The sequence below is a fragment of the Saccostrea cucullata genome, unplaced genomic scaffold (assembly GCF_032062105.1).
Source record: "Saccostrea cucullata isolate Sc308-1 unplaced genomic scaffold, CSIRO_AGI_Scuc_v1 ctg11504, whole genome shotgun sequence".
In the NCBI taxonomy this organism is placed as follows: Eukaryota; Metazoa; Mollusca; class Bivalvia; order Ostreida; family Ostreidae; genus Saccostrea; species Saccostrea cuccullata.
This window is the reverse complement of record NW_026923025.1, coordinates 1-20688: the sequence shown is the minus strand read 5'-3', so window position 1 is coordinate 20688 and position 20688 is coordinate 1. Positions and strand designations below refer to the sequence as shown.

Genomic DNA, 20688 nt, shown 5'->3' with positions numbered 1-20688 from the left:
GTAAAGAGGGTGTTGCAGTTCTTTTGTTATTTTCCCTATAATCTGTAGCAGATTAAAAGAAGAATTTTTATGTTGCAGAAACTCATATTAATTTTTTTCAAATGCAACAATATATAAAGCACACTGAGAAACAATATTTGGAAGGTGTGTATTGACTTTTTATTTGCCATTAAATGATGTGAAAATTAGTCTTACGGCAAAATATATCAGATTTTCCCTTTTTTAAATAGGGAATCCCCATTATTCTGAAAAAGTGCCTCCTTGAAACAAAATAATTTTGATGTATACTCAAAGAGGCAGGAATTTTCTTCAAAACTGCCATTTCCGATTTTTGTTTCAAAGAGGCACATTTTTGAAAAACGCAAAAATTGAATAAAAATTATTCTCCAAAGGAAATGCAAAATTGTATTTTAAATAACACTACAAAATCATTGTATCCGAAATGGTCTAGTGGATATCCTGGTGGAATTCCAACCAGTACATTTACCAGAGAATGGGTTCGAATCCTGGTAAGGGTCATTTTTGCATATTTTTTCCCACATGTAATGGGCAATGAAATTATATATTTTTTGAAAGAGAGAGAGAGAGGGGGGAGAGAGAGAATGTCAAGAAATTAATTAGTAATAACTATATATTAGAAATGCAGGATTAAATTGTTTTTCTTGATATGCTGTGACTTAAAACTAATGCTTTGGTTAGTTTTGTCTTGGAAAAAAAAGTTACTGTATTGTTTAAATAATTTCTTTCTTTACATACTGTAATTATTGCAATATTGGTCTCTTAGTTAATAGCCGAGATTTGATTTGAAACAAATAAAATGTCTTGGATGTCGCACTAACAGTGTGATTATGGGGTGCAGTTTTATTTCATAAAAATATTTTAGCACGATATATACAGTATATCTTTCAAAATGCTACTTTATTCATTATGCTTTTTATTGTTCCATGCAGTCTCTTTCGTGCAAAATGACGAAAGTGTGCGTTTTGTTGTATCAAGCAGGAAATACCCGCCGTCAACATAGTCCTCTACGTAGCTCTATCTATATTTAGACATAACGAGGGTATTTAAATGCCCTTCTCGATATATAGGGGATAATAACGAGTTTCTGCAACACCCTCTTTGAACCCAAACTCTATGAATGAACTTAATTTCCAACCTAAACTGGTCGAAATGAAAAAAATTATTGGCTCTTGGTCAAAAAGACTGTTGACAACAGCCGGCAAAATTACAGTAGTAAAGTCAATCATTTTTCCTAAAATTACCCACTTGTTAATTTCCTTGCCGAATCCTCCCCTTAAATTTTTACAGGATCTCGAGAAAATGTTTTTCAATTTTATCTGGAGCAATAAACCTCCCAAGGTAGCAAAGAATTGTATAATACAGTGCCATGAAAAAGGTGGCTTAAGAATGATAAGTGTTAAAGATTTTTGCAAGGGTTTAAAAATTACATGGATTCGTAGATTGTTTAGCAATGTTAATGCTTCTGCATGGAAAACTTTGCTTTATAGTATAACACCAGAAGTAGAATTTCTTCCCTGTTATGGTAACATTTTTACAAGATTAATTTCCAATAGAATTTCAAATCATTTTTGGAAAGATGTTTTTGATGCCTTTTACGAATTAAGAAATATAATTGAGTCTGACAGCTTGTCTATGTTAGATCCTCTTTGGTACAATGACAATATTAAGATATCTAACAACTCTATATACTTTAAACATTGGGCTGAAAAAGGTGTAAAGTGCATAAAAGATTTGTTTTTCCCGATGGCCAGCCTATGAGTTTTGAAGAATTCTGTGAGGTGTATAATCTGTCAACCCCTTTTACTTTATTTCTTGGTGTCATACAAAATGTCAGAAAATTGAATTTAACTTATACTGTTAAGGATGTTCTTTATAACTCTCCCTATTATCCCAATTTCTTCAAAACAATTTTCAAGAGTCAAAAGGGATCAAGAGATTTTTATGATGTATTAATTTCATCTAGATGGAATAAACCTAAATATGAAAGTAAATGGGAAAATGCTTTAGATTTGAATGTAAGGACGGTCCGCCAGAGGCCCTGGGTTCGAGTCCCGGTTGAGACTTGACTTTTCACCACCTGTGACATTTGGCGCCCAACGTACAAAACGAGTTAAGGAAATGCTGTGAGGCATGTTCCAAGGAAATAGTGGGTTTTGTACGTTGGGCGCCAAATGTCACAGGTGGTGAATAGTCAAGTCTAAACCGTAACTCGAACCCAGGGCCTCTGGTGTACCGTGCCAGGGCTCTAACCACTGAGCTATTGAGACCCGATATATTGACTGACTTTCACGCACCTGTGAACCCGGTGACAGTAAAAAGACATATTTATAAGAAAAGACTTTGTAAGACATTACCAACCATTGATGGAGCTAAAAAAGAAATTAGTTATTACTATAAAATTGAGAGATTTATGTATAAAAAAAATAATGATCTGCCTATATTTGAAAAGAGATGGAGTGTTTTTCCCCACTGTTTTCTAATGGTAAAAATTGTATTTGTACATGTTTATAATAATAATGTACTTGTTTAAAATCACTATGCTATCCATTTTTTTTTTATTTTTTTTTTTTTTGTTTTTTGGATAATTAATCTGTCAATACATACACATATTGTATGAATGTGGTGTGAAAGGATTTGTTAGTTGTTTTTTTGTCTTTTATTTTTTCATTGAAAAATTGTCCTGGTCGAACTTATGGTGTTCATATTAATAGTAGTTCACTTACAAATAATAGTGCCATGTAACATGTTCACATATACTTGATAAAGTGAATAGTCATTTGATCAGTATTATCATATATCATAGAGATATTAATGTCATTTCTTGGAAATATTTTTCATCTTAAAAGAATGACTACAATGTATACATCATAAGATTTCATAAAATTTTTTATATTCTATGTATATGTACTATGCACTATAATGTCTTTAAATTCCTCTGTTTGTCAGTTTGGTGAATCCAGGGCTCCCCAACCTTGGCGCCATTCATGTAATTTTATACTGCTGCACACACACACACACACACACACACACGCACACAGGAACGGGTAAAACGTCCACCCTGTTCCGTGTCACGTGACTCTCAATATGACTTGAGATAAAAGATACCACCGAGTCTGTCACATCTGTTTCATACTTTAAAAAAGACGTTAATGGTAATCTGACAACCAAGCTATATGATAAACGTGATGACTTTAACTTTTCTATCGTAACTTCCCTTACTTATGCAGCAATATACTATCATAACAAAATTGCAGTAAATATAAGAATGAAACGGATGTTATGAGTTTGTACTTTTAGTCTGACAGAAGATAACGAAGGCGAGCTCTACAGATAAAAGTAATTAAAGAGACTGATCAATAGGAATTAAAGTTTTAAACCGGACGGTCCTATCATCACAAACATTGCACTAAAATAAGATTGTAACATGTTTTTGTGTATTTGCACTCTTCGGCGGAGATGCGAGGTTCTGAAGTTAAAAATAAACATACTAGATGCTGGCTAGGGTGACCTTTTAACCTGAACGATTCCCAGAATATGCGATTCATTAGAATGCGGTTGTTTACTTGTTTATCGGAAGATGTATTTGGTTAGGAGGAAGAAGCAATCAATAGATTGGAGTGACCACAGTTCAGGTGTTTGGATAATTTAGCTACGGAAAATAATATTTAAAGATTATGCAAAAGATTGGAAATTATTTTAAAAGTGCATTAGAAGTTTAAAACGTACTCAAAATCAGAATAATAGTAATAAAAATTCAAATTAAAATTTAAAGTAATTATTGCAAACTTCGAAGGTGTTACAAATATGGAGATGTAAATCTACAAACGTAAACCTAGATGAAATGAACGACCGGGATAGACAAGATTTCAGTGGAAAGCTGAATCTTGAATGTCTTGGTTGCATTTCATACAGGTTGGGTAACATCGCCACTCCCCAACCATGTCAGCCGCTCAGGTCCGGAAAGATCCTTTGGAAATAAAATGTCAAGGACTTATTTAATAAAAGAGATAGCGCGATTAACTCATCCCGATACCTCCACAAGCCACGCGAGTTCAGAGGGAATTATATAATAAAGATGAAGAGCTAGAATGAGTCATCCCGGTACCTCTTCGCGAGTTCCAGTGAATGAGTTAACCTGGTTATGATAAGCAGACCTTTTAAATGGTGGGTATCAAACATATGCATGATCGGCCCAATGTCATTCGGGACTCTGCCTTCCTAAACCTTTGCTGGTTGGGATATGACATCAACTAAGGCTGGAGTCCAGAATGAGATTGATCCGGTTATGATAGTCCCACAAAATAAATCATGGGAATGCAGCTGCTACTTACTTGTTTAAGAAAAGATGTATTTGGTTAGGGTGAAGAAAGAACCAATAATATTGAAGTGACCAGAGGTCAGATATTTGGATTAATTAGCTACAGCAAATAATATTCAAGATTATGCAAAAGATTGGAAATTATTTTAAAAGTCATAGTGCATTAAAAGTTTAAAACCTACTCAAGGTCAGAAACAATAGTAATTAAATACAAATTCAAATTTAGAGTAATTATTGCAAATTTCGAAGGAGTTATAAATATGGAGATGTAAATCTATAAAGGTACACCTAGTATAAAATGAGCGGTCGGGATACACAGGATTTCAGTGGAAAGCTGAATCTTGACTGTCTTGGTTGCATTTCATACAGGTGAGATAATTTTCTAAGACTTGCGCGGTTTTTGTCAAATTATTAAAATTTTCACTTGGCTTAATTTAGTTACAGATTACAATCTTTTATATCATAACTAGTAATGTTTAGTATAATTTATAGTATATTGTAAGAAATTATTTACTGTAATCATAACGATTACAAAAATATTGTTTAATTTAACAAAGAGTGGAAAGCTGAATCTTGACTGTCTTGGTTGCATTCTATACAGGTTGGGTAACATGTCCACTCCTCAACCATGGCAGCCGCTCTGGTCCACAAATTTAAAAGGAATTATATAATAAGAGAGAGTAGTGAAATTGAGCTATCCCGGTACCTCTCCACAAAATCCAGTTAATGAGATCCACGAGTTCCATGCAGTCAATTAGATAATCTGCTTATGGGAAAAACAAACAAGAACCATTTTTTAAATTTTTTTTTTATGAAAATACCTTCACCACCTGCAAAATGAGTATATATATCTCACTTGATTCGATACGCAAGAGCATGCTCTACGTTTAAACAATTTCTAAAACGAGTTAAATTATTGACAAGCAAGTTGAAGAAACAAGAATATCAACAGTCTCGTTTAAAGTCATCATTTCGAAAATTCTATGGTCGATACAATGACCTTGTCGATCATGACGAGGAGCACACGGCGGTTGTGACCGGTCAGCAGGGGATGCTCACTCCTCCATGGCACTTGATCCCACCTCTTCTGTTTCGGAGGTTCGTGTTTGCTCTGCTTCTATCTTGTATTGTTTTATGGACTTTGATATTGAATACTGTTCGTTATCTCCATATCCTTCTTCTTTTAAATACATTGATTCTTTAGCCATGTATGTAATGCATGTATTTAATTTGAGCATGTTCGAAAATGCCATTTTAAAAAAATTGATCCTTTGCCATAGAATCCATAAAGTAAAGTAAAACAATTTTTGCAAGATTTCGATTTCCTGATCTTCGACATTTATCATAGAGAACTTGGTAAATACGTAAAATATGAGTTTCACAGCTACTATATGAAGATTTCTATTCATAAAGAGTAAATATTTTAATATTTAAACATTGTTTTTTTTCGACGGTGCAGTAGGTAAAACAATCGTTCTTTGAGTTTCCATTGTCTTGCATGTAAATTGCAACAAGAAAAATCATATTTTTCTTAATTCGCATCAATAAATAGTCTCTACGATATAAAAATATAAGATGCTCTCATTTGATTTTTTTGCTGCAATCATGAAGATAACGAGATCATTAAATCATTTGTATAGTTGTAATTCGTAGTCATTCACAAGTACATTTTATTCTATGTATAAAATTCCTAGAATTTTATAGCTAACAAAGCTTTCTCAGATGAAAACGAACGGTGCATATTTGTCGATATTCTTGAAATTAACATTTTTTTGAAAATTTTATTATGCTAAAGTACATTTCTTTGGAACATGTTAAAACAAATATAGTGCTTGATAACAAGAGTAACTTTCATGCCCAAGTAGGAAATAAATATTCTGCTTTTGTTATTCAGGGAAGTAGAATAAAAAGTGCTTATTAACCTCAATATACACCATTTTAAGTTCATTCTAATAATACATATCTAAAGAACACTAACATGACTATAAACTTTATATTTTACTAGTTATTAAATTAATTAAATTATGAAAATAAAACCATCGCAATTGGTACTTTTTCAGATATCAGAATTCAAACGACTTACAATATAACCCTTTGTTAGAAGATTGTTTAGTTTTTATTGCAATTAATGGAACGTTAATTCCCCAGTGTATCAAGAAACAAAGAAATACATTTTCTTGTTTATATCTATTTATATAGTAATCAAATAAAGTAGGATAAAATATGTATGTATATATATGTATAATTAATGTGTATGTCGTTGTATGTTTCATTGATGGAAGTGCCACTGCTCAGGAAATTTGTATTTATGGTGTGCTATGCGGCGTTCATATAAAACAAAAACACAAGAAAAAATTAAAGGAGCCGATGTCTGTTAAACTTTGTCATTCCTTATTAAAAGGATTATGAACAACACTGCCAAATTTCGCGTACGCTTGGGTAGAAATCCTCTCACCGAAAAATGTCATCATACAAGGTATAGTTTGGAGTAAGTATTTTAATGGTGAAAATGCATTTGCATAATTGAAACATTTAAAGTATATTTGAGGTATTCAAAAATGCTTTTTAAATTGAATTTATATACTTAAAATAAAATATTGCATAAAAATCTTAAGAATATGCATGCCCTTCAAGAAAATCATTTCATTATTTTTATCCTTTTAAAATTAGTCGCCCGCGTGGCGCACTGGTTAGAGAGTCTGCTCTAGAGTTGCGAAGTAAGGAGTTGATCCTTACGTCGCGGGTTTGATTCCCATCGTGGGGCATGGAGACCGGTCCTTCGGGTGAGACCGAATAAACCGACCTCCCGTGTCGCAGTGGGTGTTGGCACGAAAAAGATCCCTCCCTGCTCACTGGCCCTGAGTGCCGAGTATAGGATAAAATTTGCAGCTCTCTACCGGCAAGAGGCGGCGTATCCATATGAGTGAAAAATTCTCGAGAGGGACGTTAAAAAATATACAATCAATCAATCAACCTTTTAAAATTTCAATGCAATTCACTAAATTTCATTTACCCAGATTTCTTCACACGTTCAGAGGTGAAGAATAGACTGTAAAAACAATGTTTATACATGTACAAACTGCTAATGATGAGATGGCTGGACATGACAGACAAAACCTATTACGCCATAGGGAGAAAGACAACAGCGGCAGTGTCCCTCTGGTAACCAGTAACCATATATCATTCTGTCCATAATCACAGCGGTTATATAATCCTTAAAAAGAATCTATACCTAATGCGGGCTTTAAAACTTGCTCTGATAGGAGATGTCTTCTATGTAAGCACAGCCTCTGACACGGCCGACAGCTTGTACGGCCCAGGTACAGGCTGCAAAATTCAAGAGTTGTCCTTACAAAATACTAGGGAATTTGTCCTGTCAAGCAAATAACTGCATTTATCTCATTAGATGCAAAGTTTGTTCTAAATAGTATATTGCGGAAACATCTACGTAGTAGAGTCAATAATCTCCGTTCGACCATTAAGACCAAAAACCTTAATGAACCCTTTAGGGACATTTCAACCTTGAAGATCACAAATGGGATGACATCACAATAGTGGTTATTGGCCATAATCCAAGATGGACAGACGCTCTGAGAAAAAGCAAGGAAAAGTTCTCGATGCACAGACTGAAGTCATTCCATCCTGTTGGCATTAACAAACTTAATAACTTCAGGATGAACGTGAACTAGACCCAATCCGGGATTATAACGAACAAATTCATTCTCTCTATATAGTGTAAACTTGACCGTTAATTTGCATAAGCGTTTCCAGAACAAACAATGCAGCACATATTTACAACTTACTTTTTTGTTTAATTCTTTAAACATTCCAAGGAACTTTTGGAAAATTTGAAATCACAAGATTTTATCAATCTCAACAGCTTTAAAACGTATGACTTTCAACTTTATACACAACCATTCCCCCATGATAAACTAATGCCCACGCATTTTTATATAATCTATAGCTGCTTTTTCAATAAAAATGGAACTCGAAACTTTACTTACCTTGTCATTGGTCATTTGCAAAATTAATTTGTTGAAAAACATTGTAATTGTACGCACAAGTACTCTGAAGTCGCATGACATCAAAAACATTCTTGAGTTTCTGATTGACAATATATGCATATATTTTTTTCGGAGACCAGGACTTCCAACAATCCATTGGAATTCAAATGGATACCTATTCCCCCCATTATAAGCAGACATATTTCTGTATACATTTCAAGCAGAATTCGTCCAATATCTTGTACGTGAAAAGAAAACACTTGTGGCTTTCAACTCGACATTTAGATATGTCGACGAGGTATTGTCAATTAACAATAGTAATTATGTCCATTCTCATGTCGATACGATATATCTTGGTGAGCTTGAGAAGAAATACCACATAGTCTGACACATCTGTTTCATATTTGGATATTTTACTTGAAAAAGACGTTAATGATAATCTAACAAGCAAGCTCTATGATAAACGTGATGACTTTAAATTTTCTATCCCCAACTTCCCTTACTTATGCAGCAAATTGAATAGACCTTCATCATCTGCATAGTACGAAGTTTATATCTCTCAGTTGATTCCATACTTATGAGCATCCTCTACGTATAAACAATTTCTAAAACGAGTTAAATTATTGACAAACAAGTTGCTTTAAAAATAGTATCAGCAGTCTGGTTTAAAGTCATCATTTCGTAGGTTCTATGCTCGATGTAATGACCTTGTCAGCTCATTTACACATTGAATTGACGAGGGATGTTTCGTTATTTTCCGATCATGGCGGGTGTGACCGGTCGGCAGGGGATGCTCACTCCTATATGGCACCTGATCCCACCTGAGCGCCGTATTTGCTCTGCTCCTCTTATGTATTATTGAATGGACTTTTGAGCTTGAATACTGTTCGTTATCACCACGTATTTCATTTTATTCGATTAACATTTCCAAATTCTTAATATATCCTTATTTTGATTTTATAATAATCATTGTCCTTCCATATTATCTTTCTTTAGTTTCTTTTCCTCTTGTAAAGTAACGCTAATTTGAGAGAATAAGAGTGTTCTATTTACTACTACAATTATTTAGCGATAATTAATTTGTTCAATTATGTAAATCTCGGTTCACCAGAAAATCATATTAAGGCAAGGCCATACTTTTTCGTTTCCGGTTTTAAATGTTATACACCGACATGAGACTTCCGGTTATGACTTGGACTTGGCGCAATTTTTCTTCGGTGGTTGTTTAACATAAAATTCATTTGATTGAATACAAATGCAACGATGCCCCGGTCTGAAAAAGGGACGTTCAGGAAAGCTTCGTTCCTGCGCAGACTTGAGGGACTAAAGAAAGCAGGAGAAGCAAGAGAAGCCCATGCCTTACGAGGTAAACATGGTAAGTGTCTGTATTGTGCGATCGTTCTGCTCTATTTTGACAGTTGGAATACGTAGCAAAAGATTCGATCATTAAATTAATCTATTTTGTAAATATTAAATGCCAAAAATGATGCTCCGTGCTTGGAAAATGATTCTTCCCCTGTCCTACGAACCGTTAATGGTCAAAGTGCAGAGAGTTCATGGCGTGTCGGAAGACGGATTGTAGAACTCGGCACTCTTGTTGATAATTTAAAAAGAGGTTGCACTATGTGTGGGAATGCACTTCAGCTTGTCAACACTATAGGTGAAAGGAAATTTGGACTAGGACAGGTATTTATTTTTATCAAATATTGTCAATGACTATGTACCTAAAAAATTCGTTTTTAAAGATGCGGCATTCGCCTTCACTTTCAGTTAACTTTTGGTCAATTGCAGGTTCTGCAGATAAAGTGCACACATTCCACTTGTGCCCATGTTAACGACATACCCACGAGCAGTAAGCATAGGGTTAAAGCAAATATGAAGCAATATGCTGGGGATGTCAACACAAAGCTGGCTGCAGGTATAAATTAGAAATTTTATCTAGACTTGCAAATAAGCAGATAAAAATAATTTAATACTAATAATACAGAAGTTAAAATGTAAAAGAATTATTTTATTTTCATTTTATTTCTGGTAATAATCTCTTAGGTATGCTAAATGGTGGTTATGGAATAACTCATGTAAATGCATTACTGGCTGCATTGAATATCCCGGGGATCACAAATAAGAGTCTTAAAAGCAGAGAAAGAGAGGTGGGGAAACACTTAGAGGCAATGGCAGGGCAGAGTTGTAATGAAGTTCTTCAAGAAGAAATGAAACTGTAATCTTTTTTAATTTATTTTGTTTGTATTGATATATAAATTATGTTTTGAATTTACATGTCAATAATATTTGTTAATACATATAATTGCACATTTGTGTTATTCATTTTGTAGAAGTGATGGAGACATCACTGTGTCTTTTGATGGTGCCTGGCAGAAGAGAGGTACTGGTAGAGGATACAATAGTCTCACTGGTATGCCCTGGAGATAATGTTATTCTTGCATGTTTTGATTCTCCCTCCTCAATAAAGATTGAGATTTCTTAACGACTTACATATTCTGATACATGACGTACATGTGATTGTAGTTATATGCTAGCAGTATTTATCTTGTTAATATTTTATTTTGTAGATTTGGAAGAAAATTTTAAAACCCGGTTTGGGGATATTAAAGCTATATTTCGGTGGTATTTGCTCTGGCATACACCTTCATTTGAAAATTAAAAGTTTTATCTCACTGGCATGTGTTTAAAACCATTGTGAGTGCTAACAAAAATATCTCCAGAATTACTTCCTCTTGATATAGGATATAAATACTCCTCGTCCTCATTCAAAAAGGAAGAAGCATTTAACTTGTTTATGAACATGTATATAAAATTACTTAGTTCATTAGGATAGTATTGTGATAGTACATTTATAAAGAATCCTAAGAATGATCTTCAACTTTATACTTGTACTTGTTTATCAGCTACAGGAGGACATCAGCGCACAAACAGATAAAGAAACATGTAGGAACCTAGAGTAAGTTTTTAGTTACTTATTCTTCATTTAATGAAAACACTTTGGTAATAATCTAGTGTCGTTTAAAAAACAATGTGGTTCTGCAATAGTCTGAAAGTCAGATTAATAAGATTACTTTTTATCTGTCTAGTGGTACCTTCAAATGCTGCTCTGGTTATTATTCGTATAATAACAGTTGTATTGGTAAGTATCACATTATAATATGTTTCATCACTATAAGACATTTATGTTTTTACCAAATATATTTTTGCTTATTGTTTTTCACTTATATTACACAAAAACAATAATACAAGTTTCCTAGAATGTATATCTTATGAATAATTGTTGAAATTCTTTAGAATGTTTTGGAGCATTTGGAGAAAACTGTTCCACAGAATGTGTTGAGAATTTCTACGGTTACAGATGTAGCGAAATCTGTAACTGTAAACCAAATCAAGTTTGTAATAAATACGTAGGATGTCAAGTGAATGGTGAGTGATGTCTGGTTATTTGCATTAGATGACATTTCTTTTTTAGAACTGATGTTGTGTGCAAAATTTTAATATTTGACGTACATATGTATCGAAAAGGATTTGCGAATAGATGTTAACGCGATTGCAATATGAAACAGATGCAAACACGTGTTATTAAGGAAGATAAGGAACAGAAACTAAAATACTCTATCAGTAGCTAATCCATGATTATGTGTATAAAATCATAATAACGCATGTGCTCAGATAGTATTTATAAGACCGCAACACAGTTTATAATTTTAAAAACAGATTTCATGCAAGGTAAAGGCTGCTCCTAGAAAATTTTACACATTAAGAAGGATGCATTATGCATGTATATACGATGGCCGATATGAGCCGTCAAAATACAAGTAAGAGTAGCTCTATTATGTACGTAGAATCAATGGCAAAACGCAAGAAGTTGTAGTAGTAATTTGTGCATGTACACTAATCTTGAGACAAAATACACTCGAGACTACTTAACATTCCTTAGATTTATTGGGAAGATTATCTGTAAACTTAGAAGGAACAAAATCAAAAACATGTGTATCTGATTTTTCTTCTATTTTGTTAAATAAATGATGTGTACCTTTCTTCAATTGATCACAAAATGCAGCGAGTTTTGTTTTTTTTTATTTTCGTCTTTGATCTCATCAAATATTTTGCAAGTGTCTCTATTAAGATTCTTTGGGTGTTTTTGATTTTAACTTTTACGACAACAAAATCTTAACCTTAATCATAAGTCCCAAGATGCTGGTTAAAAATTCCAGAAACAAGGGATATGTATCTTAATTATTTCTTTTGCCGCTAGATGAGAATCTGTTTCTTGATGATCTGTGTAAGAAATGTGTTTATTTTTTCATATTGGCGGATCCAGAGAGGGGGGTCCTGGGGTTGGAACCCCCTTTTATTTTTGCCAAGTGGAGAGAGAGAGAGAAAGAAAGAACGTTTTCCGAGAATACTAGTAAATATTTGTACGTCTATTTTATGTATTGAATAGATTGATTCTCACACATTTATTTTCCTCCATTCACCTTCACTATTGTTTTTTTTAATGAGAGAATGGAAGAAACTATTCTACGTATTTTTATACATTTTATGTGTGATATGTAACATGCAAGGTTTAATTTGATTTTAGATTCCCGCGATCTTTGGCTGTGTTTGTTATATACATGTACGTACCATGTTTTGATTATATCTTTTGAAGGAACTAACATGCAACTCTTTATTTTAAACCCCACCCGCACCCCACCCCAAAAACGTTTTTTAAATTCTAAAAAAATCCTTTGTACTTGAATTCTATTTTAAGGCATCAGTAGTTTTTGAAATATGTTTATTTTTTTATTTGGACTGGGGGTATGTTTTCAAAGAAAAAAGGAAATAAAACAAAGATAATATTTACCACAACCTTAGATCTTGAGAGTTTGTAAGGGGGGGGGGGGGGTTAGAGGGACACAACCCTGGAACCCCCTTTCAAAAATGGCTGGATCCTCCCCTGTTTCATACGATACTTTGCCCTTTTTCCACATTACTTTTCATTATTTTTTTTTCTCATTGGAACGAAGGAACATTCCGTAAATTTGTGTAAGCAGAGACAGAAAAACACCTGTTTCTGTTCTTTTTTTATTGAGAATTGGTAAATACATGTAAATGATGTATCATATGCCAATGCTTTTAATGATATTTAAAACAGTAACACTGATTTTACTTTTACATATATTGTCAGCGATCTAATCTATCGTTTTTTTCCCATCATTTATTTAAGGCATATTTTATTAGAGTCGTTATTCAGATTTCATAGTAAATGAGCTGCATTTTATGTTAAACATTCTGTATTTCCTCATTCGTTCCGAGAAAAAAAATTAATATGGAAAAGGCAGAGCATAAAATTAAAAATAAACACATTTCTTGCACATATCATCAAGCAACAGATTTTTATCTGGATGGAAAAGAAATAATAAAAATGCAGCTTCATTGTTTCATGAATCTTTTACCGGTATCTTGGGGCCTACGAATAAAGGTTGAGATTAATAATTTTGTTGTCGTGAAAGTTAAAATTTAAAAAAACTGAGACTACAATTAAAAAAACACGCAGAGTGATCAAAGGCGAAAATGAAAATAATCTTGCTGAATTTTGTTAATCAACTGAAGTAAGGTGCACACCATTTATTAAACAACTAAAAATGAGGGGAATCGGAGAAAATAGAGGGAAAAATCAGCAACATATGTTTTTGATTTTGTCCCTTCTAAGTTTACAGATTATCTTCCCAATAAATCTAAGGAATGTTAAGTAGTCTCGAGTGTATTTTGTCTCAAGATTTGTACATGTACAAATTATACTACTACAACTTCTTGCGTTTTGCCATTGATTCTACGTACATAATAGAGCTACTTTTTACTTGTATTTTGACGGCTCATATCGGCCATCGTATGTATACGTTTTAGACAACTATAGCAATCTCTCTGCTTCATTCAATGAACAAGAAAAAGGCTGTGGTGAGAGCGGTATACTGATTCTGGTGATTGGACTTGGATCCGCGACTCTGTCAGCTTCTCTGGTGTTTGTCGGTATTATGTTTTGCAGATGGTAAGAACCATTTGTAGTTTATTTTTCTAGCCTTTGTTTTTCTTTCTTTCTCAATTATATGCTGAAACTTCAACCAGTTTAAAGCATGGAAACTTTTTATGCAAATTTCAATCATATCATAAAAGAGAGGTATATCATTTTATTCTTTTTTATCAATATATAACAAACTGTGGTGTATATGAGAAACAAAAAAATAAGAGTTTTTATTGATTTCCGAATTGATTACATCCTCCATGTAAATTGTTGTTCATAATTAATGAATAATTGTTAGTAATACACAATTAATAATTAAATAATCTAAAATCTCATTCTAGGCGGATACATTTGCAGAGTACATTTAAAATCAGTGAGGACAACACAAGTGGTAAAACACAATTTAGATCGTAGCAATTGTATATGTATTTCGTAACATTAGGAAAAATATTTAAATAATAATTACGTTTACAGGGTTTCGAGTGGACTTGCTTTCATTTCCTGGTAAACAGGAAATATATCAAGAAACCTATGACGATGTTCGGGAATCCAAAATGAGCCTCGATGGAAAGAAAAATGAAGAACGTGCGACAGCGGAATACAGAATAAACTCTACAGGGTACAATCAGTTGTTCAACTACAAGAATAACGCGAAAAAGAAACCAGACAAGGAAGGAGGCGAAGGGTACGCCTCTGTTGACGCACGTTACCAAAGAGAAAGTGTTCTTGTCACCTTGTCCGAGTTTCCTGGTGACGATTGTTACGCCAGTATTCCCCAGAATGCCAAGCGTTTACGGAGAATATCAAAGTCCTGTTCCGATTTAAAAGCGGTCACTTCTAAACCATATGTAAACACTTTAAGCAACAATTACGATGACTGTGTGCCAAATATGTCAGAGAAAGCTGTTTTAATTGAGCATTTATAATTCTCATTTCATTTATAATTATCATTCCATCACAAACGAAGAAAACTCTTGAATAAACAACGCGTATTGCATAAGAAATCATTCTTAGCTCACCGGAGCGAAGGCTTAAGTGAGCTTTTCTGATCAATATTTGTCCGTTGTCTGTCGTTGTTGGCGTTATCGTAAACATTTTTTTTTTACATTTTCAACTTATTCTCAAGAACCAATGAGCGATTTTCAACCAAACTTGTCACAAAGTATCATTGGGTGAAGTGCATTGAAGTTTGTTCAAAGAAAGGACCACACCCTCTTCCAAGGGGGAGATAATAATGAATTAGTGAAAAATTAATGGCATCTTTTAAATATTTTCTTCTCAAGAACAACTGAACCAGGAAAGATGAAACTCATGCGAAATCATCCTCAGATATTGTAGATTGATGTTTGTTCAAATCATGATCCCCATGCAGGGGTAGGTGGGGCCACAATGGACTAATCAAAGTTTTACATAGAAATACATAGGTAAAATCTTTAAAAATCTTCTTCTCAAGAACAGCAAAGCCATGATTGGTCATATTTATATGGAAACATCCGCAGGTTGTGTAGATTCAAGTTTATTCAAAACATGTCCCCCGGGTTAGGGTGGGGCCACAATAAATGATTAAAGTTTTACATAGAAATATATAGGGAAAATCTTTAAAAATCTTCTCAAGAACAACAATGCCTGGTTGGTCATATTTATATGGAAGCATCTTCAGGTGGTGCAGATTCAAGTTTGTTCAAAACATGATCCCGGGGTAGGGTGGGGCCACAATAGACAAATAAACTTTAGCATAGAAATATAGGTAAATATCTTTTCCTCAAGAACGGCAAAGCCATGATTAGTAATATTCATATCGAAGCAGCCTCAGATAGTGTTTTAATCGTAACCCCTCCTCCTTACCCTTTTTTGCCTTTTAAGGGTAGGTTGGGACCAGTTATGCATTGAAGCTGTTGATATTTGCTTTTTCCTAGCCACAGTGCTGTGAGCGATGTGGCCCCTGGGCCTCTGTTATATTGTACTACAGGGATTCTTAGCTGCATTCTAGCTGTAGGTGTAACTCAGGTTGAAAATTGTAATTATCTGTTTTTAAAAGTATTAACAATGATTTTTAATAACATTAAGAGATATAACATTAAAAAAAGCGTTGAAGTTTTTAAATGATCGGTTTTGAAAGATACCCGCATACCCTTATGTTATTTATTAAGATAAACGATCTTATAAACTTGGAAATTTGAGTACGTCAAGTATAATCACAAACATGTGAAAAAAATGAAAAGAAAAATAAAATCAAACGTACAACATATATTTCATTTCCTACAGGATCTCCCATGATTTGTAGTTATATAAACATTATATTCAACTACAAATCATAAGAGTTTTTTTTATCCCTTGTTTTATACATATAACAATGTAATCATGCATTATTATTACATTTTCAACTGTGAAATACCAAAACTTATTTATTGGAATAAAATGATATCCTCTCACAGTGTGACAATACCGGAATTTGTAACTTTCTGATAAGGGTCTGTCATCTTTATCATTAATAATTAGGAAACGGATTAGTATAAGTTTTAAACTTGTCTCCGAATCCTTTTTGATTTTTGTACAGGACCTCATGCCTGTATCTTCTGCTTGTCATTTTAAACTAAAATATGGTATTTAGTTTAAACTTAATTCTCGATTTTCTTTTCATAACAAAGAACATTGTTAATACTTTTTGGCCTGTTTTAAGATAGAAGAGAAAATAAAGTTTTCTGCAAGAGATAAAAAAACTGTCCTGCTTTATCACTGGAATTCTCCAATTAAACCCATGTTTATGTCAATAGATAGAGTGTAATTTTTTCCGAGAATTAGAAAAGTTAATCACTAATGTATGTACGCACAAAATTCCTGTCATGGTGATTAGATTATAATTTGGAGTATTCAAAGTTGGTACAAAATAACCGTTACGTCTAAGCATTCAGAGGACAATCAAAATCTATTAAATTCCTCCTTACTCAACTTTAGCATGATCTTTTTCTAGTACAGGAGTTGAGAACATTTAATTGATTCGTTATTATTTATATTTAAGAATTCCCTCAAGACTATTCAGACTTTTTCGTAAATCTACCTGAGGTTTTTTTTTTTCTAGAGACAGCTTTCATGTAAAGACAGAAACACTTGTGTCTGTAATAGAAGTTTACCCTACAGCATATATTATTACTATGGGGTAAATTTTTATTATACGTACAAGTGTCCCTGATAAATACAAAACAGAAAACCTATGCTATGAGTTATAAACATATTTGTTTAAAAAGATGACTCTTACTGGGTTCTTTGATCAGAGATTTCTTACAACATGTACCGTTAGTTTAACGCTTAGCTGATGTCATTTGTAGTGCATATACTTCAAGAAAATCTTAATCTATGGATTTGATTGACTTTTTTCTTGCTATGGATAAATATTTTATATTAAAATTGGAACTGAATTAAGTTTTTGAGATTTGATTAAAGTTTTGGCTAGTAACATTTTTTATTAGAATTTGAAATGGTTATTTTGAAACACCTGACTATGCAACAAATAAACCTACGAAGCATTGCTTGCTTAATTCTTTTTACAAGAATAGTTCGAAATCTTTACTTAATTTTGTTCTCAGTTTATGGTCTTGGGGCCAGTTCTTCCGTTGTGGCTTCAATTTACTCATGGGGGTTATCATTTACCTTGCTTTAGAAATTGTTCATACGTAGAGCATGCTCTTGCGTATACTGAATCAACTGAAAGATTTAAATCTCGTATGCAGGTGATAAATCCATCACGTATATCATAGATATACTTGATGTTAGATTGCCATTAACGTCTTTTCCCAGTAAAATATCTAAATATGAAATAAAATGTGTAAGACTCTAAGGTTTTTTTAATCTCACGTTCAGCGGGATATATCGTGTCGACTTAAGAATGGAAATAACCATTGTTAATTGACAATACGTTGTCCATATATTTCAATGTTGAGTTGAAGGCAACAGCAAGTGTTTTCTTATTGTCACGTATAAGCTTTTAATAGGTCTGCTAATAACGGGGCCCTCTTGGTATCCATGGGAATTCCATTTGATTGTTGGAAGACCGGGTCTCCAAAAACCACAAAGATGTTGTCAATCAGAAACTTGGCAATATGGTATTTATTCAAAAAAGTGTTTAGCTCCCTTAATATTATGTTCTGAAATTTTCTTCTTTTTCAGCATTCATACCAGTATAACTCAGGCATCTCTTTAATATGAACTTCAGTGTACTGTGTGTACAATCGGAGTGTTTTTAACAAATTTATGTTGCAAATGACCATTTACAATGTATGTAAATTTACTAGTTCCATTTTAATTGAAAACAATAAACAGCCGTAAATGATTTTAAAAAACCTGGACTTTATTTTATCGTGGGGAATGGTTGTATGATATGTTGAAACGCCGTAAGTATTTATGTTGCTGAATATTACGATTATAAATTTTCCAAGCGTTCCCTGGAATTGTTACATTTCCAGGGACATCAATAACAGTTTGAAACGTGGGATAATTTATGCATAACGGGCTTCGTTGATGCACTGCCATACCTAACAAACTAAACAGTGATTACTTAATTTATTTATTTTTATTGTTTAACTCCGATTTTAACGCCAAGTCGGCATTATTTCAGCCATAATTAGGCGGTATTCGCCTTAAATTCACATACATAATTTTGGTAAATTAAAAATTTTATTTTAATACACATGCATAAAACAATAGTGTGTGCTAACAAAAATATCTTCTCCAGAATAACTTCCTATTGATTTAGTATATAAACACTCCTCGTACGTCATTCAAAAAGGAAGACGCATTTATTGTATTTAATAACCCGTATATCAAATCATTAAGTTCATTGTGATAGTACACAAAAGGAATTCTAAAGATGATCTTCAATCTTATACTGATACTTGTTTATCAGCTACAGGTGGACATCAGCGCTCAGAAAGATAACAAATGCAGGAGAACAAAGTTTGTTTGCTTTCATCTTTACTTATTTTTTATTATGTAAAAAATATGTTGAAAATTACTTTGATATTATAATGTTGTTATAACAAAAAATTAGTACTATAGTATGGTGTTAATGAGATACAAATTACTAGTATAATAATATAACTTTTTATCTATCTAGTGGTGCCTTGATATGCTGTACTGGTTACTATTTGTTTAATGATCGTTGTATCGGTAAGAAACATATGATATATCAAGTAATTACAAGTACATCATTCAACATATTATATGACACTAATTTTATTGTTTAATATTTTTCATACATAATACAGAAATGAAAAATTTTCTGAAATATAAATGTACTGAACAATTGTTGAAATTCTTCAGAATGTTTTGGAGCATTTGGAGAAAACTGTTCTACGCCATGTGGAGAGAATTCGTACGGTTACAGATGTAGAAAAACCTGTAATTGTACAGAGAACAAAGTTTGCAATAAATATATAGGATGTCAGGTGCATGGTAAGCGGTGTTTTATTCAGTTTAGAATTGATGTTATGAACATTATTGCAATGTGTGACGTATCAAAAACGGTTTGCAATAAATAAGTTTTAGGGGGAACTGAATGTCTTTTTAGTATACATTGGAATTAACAATTATGTTCATAAAATCAGTATTATAAGTAAGCTGGAATAGAGTACCTTAACCCGGAAAACGTTTCATCATTTAAAGAATTTAAACAGATTTCAGGTAAGGTAACGCCCGTTTTCCAAAAATGTCGTAAATTAAGAAGGATAAATTATGCATGTATATACGTATTTTAGACATTTATAGCAATCACTTAGGTTTATTCAATGCAAAAGAAAAAGACAGTGGTGAGAGCGGAATACTGGTTCTGGTGATCGGCCTTGGATCCGTTACTTTGTCAGCTTCTCTGGTGTTTGTCGGTATAATGTTTTGTAGATGGTAAGAACCATTGTAGTTTTAAATATTTCTTCAGCCTTAATTTTTATTTATTTCTTTACTGAAATATACGCTGAAGTGATTTTTATATAACAAGAGAAATCATACACAGTATGGAAACTTGCAACTGGTATGCAAATTTCAATCAAACTAAAAAAAGAGGGAGTTATCATTTGATTCTTTTTTAATCTACATAAAATAACCCGTGGTATTTATGAGGAACAAAAATATAGTTTTAACAGTTTACAGAAAGGGACATTAATGACTTCCGAGTCAATTACATTATTGATGTGAATAATTGTTTACAATTAATAATCAATTGTTAATAATAAACAACTAATAAAGTTAATCTGCAATCTCATTCTAGGCGGATACATTTGCAGAGCACATTTAAAATCAGTGAGGACAATACAAGTGGTAAAACATAATTTTAGATCGTAACAGTT

General features: G+C 32.9%; 3 protein-coding genes across 3 annotated transcripts; all 3 read left to right on the top strand.

Moving 5' to 3' along the window:
- Positions 1-9499: 9499 nt before the first annotated feature.
- LOC134262969 (uncharacterized) lies at positions 9500-11185 on the top strand. Its single transcript, XM_062745284.1, has 5 exons — positions 9500-10029; positions 10135-10261; positions 10390-10561; positions 10677-10756; positions 10914-11185. Exons 1-5 carry the CDS (start codon positions 9967-9969, stop codon positions 11003-11005), a joined length of 534 nt encoding a protein of 177 aa, XP_062601268.1. The 5' UTR covers positions 9500-9966; the 3' UTR covers positions 11006-11185.
- Positions 11186-11198: 13 nt separating this feature from the next.
- On the top strand, positions 11199-16428 carry LOC134262968 (uncharacterized). Its single transcript, XM_062745283.1, has 6 exons — positions 11199-11302; positions 11433-11485; positions 11641-11772; positions 14239-14380; positions 14695-14744; positions 14828-16428. The coding sequence occupies exons 1-6, from the start codon at positions 11214-11216 to the stop codon at positions 15277-15279; spliced, it is 918 nt and encodes a 305-aa protein (XP_062601267.1). The 5' UTR covers positions 11199-11213; the 3' UTR covers positions 15280-16428.
- Positions 16429-19111: 2683 nt separating this feature from the next.
- On the top strand, positions 19112-20659 carry LOC134262967 (uncharacterized; the record flags this gene model as incomplete). The annotated part of the gene is made up of 5 exons (XM_062745282.1): positions 19112-19303; positions 19464-19516; positions 19670-19801; positions 20125-20245; positions 20610-20659. Coding segments are annotated over exons 1-5 (442 nt in total), but the record flags the coding sequence as incomplete, so codon positions are not given.
- Between the last annotated feature and the right edge of the window lie 29 nt (positions 20660-20688).

What these genes read in the sequence shown, in the direction of transcription:
- LOC134262968 (XM_062745283.1), top strand. Translation starts at nt 11,214, where the DNA reads ATGATCTTCAACTTTATACTTGTACTTGTTTATCAGCTACAGGAGGAC. An exon ending in CGTAGGATGTCAAGTGAATG is followed by an intron (nt 11,773 to 14,238) that starts GTGAGTGATGTC and finishes TATACGTTTTAG; the next exon opens with ACAACTATAGCAATCTCTCT. An exon ending in CAGTGAGGACAACACAAGTG is followed by an intron (nt 14,745 to 14,827) that starts GTAAAACACAAT and finishes TTACGTTTACAG; the next exon opens with GGTTTCGAGTGGACTTGCTT.
- LOC134262969 (XM_062745284.1), top strand. Translation starts at nt 9,967, where the DNA reads ATGTGTGGGAATGCACTTCAGCTTGTCAACACTATAGGTGAAAGGAAA. An exon ending in GGAAATTTGGACTAGGACAG is followed by an intron (nt 10,030 to 10,134) that starts GTATTTATTTTT and finishes GGTCAATTGCAG; the next exon opens with GTTCTGCAGATAAAGTGCAC. An exon ending in AGGATACAATAGTCTCACTG is followed by an intron (nt 10,757 to 10,913) that starts GTATGCCCTGGA and finishes TTTATTTTGTAG; the next exon opens with ATTTGGAAGAAAATTTTAAA.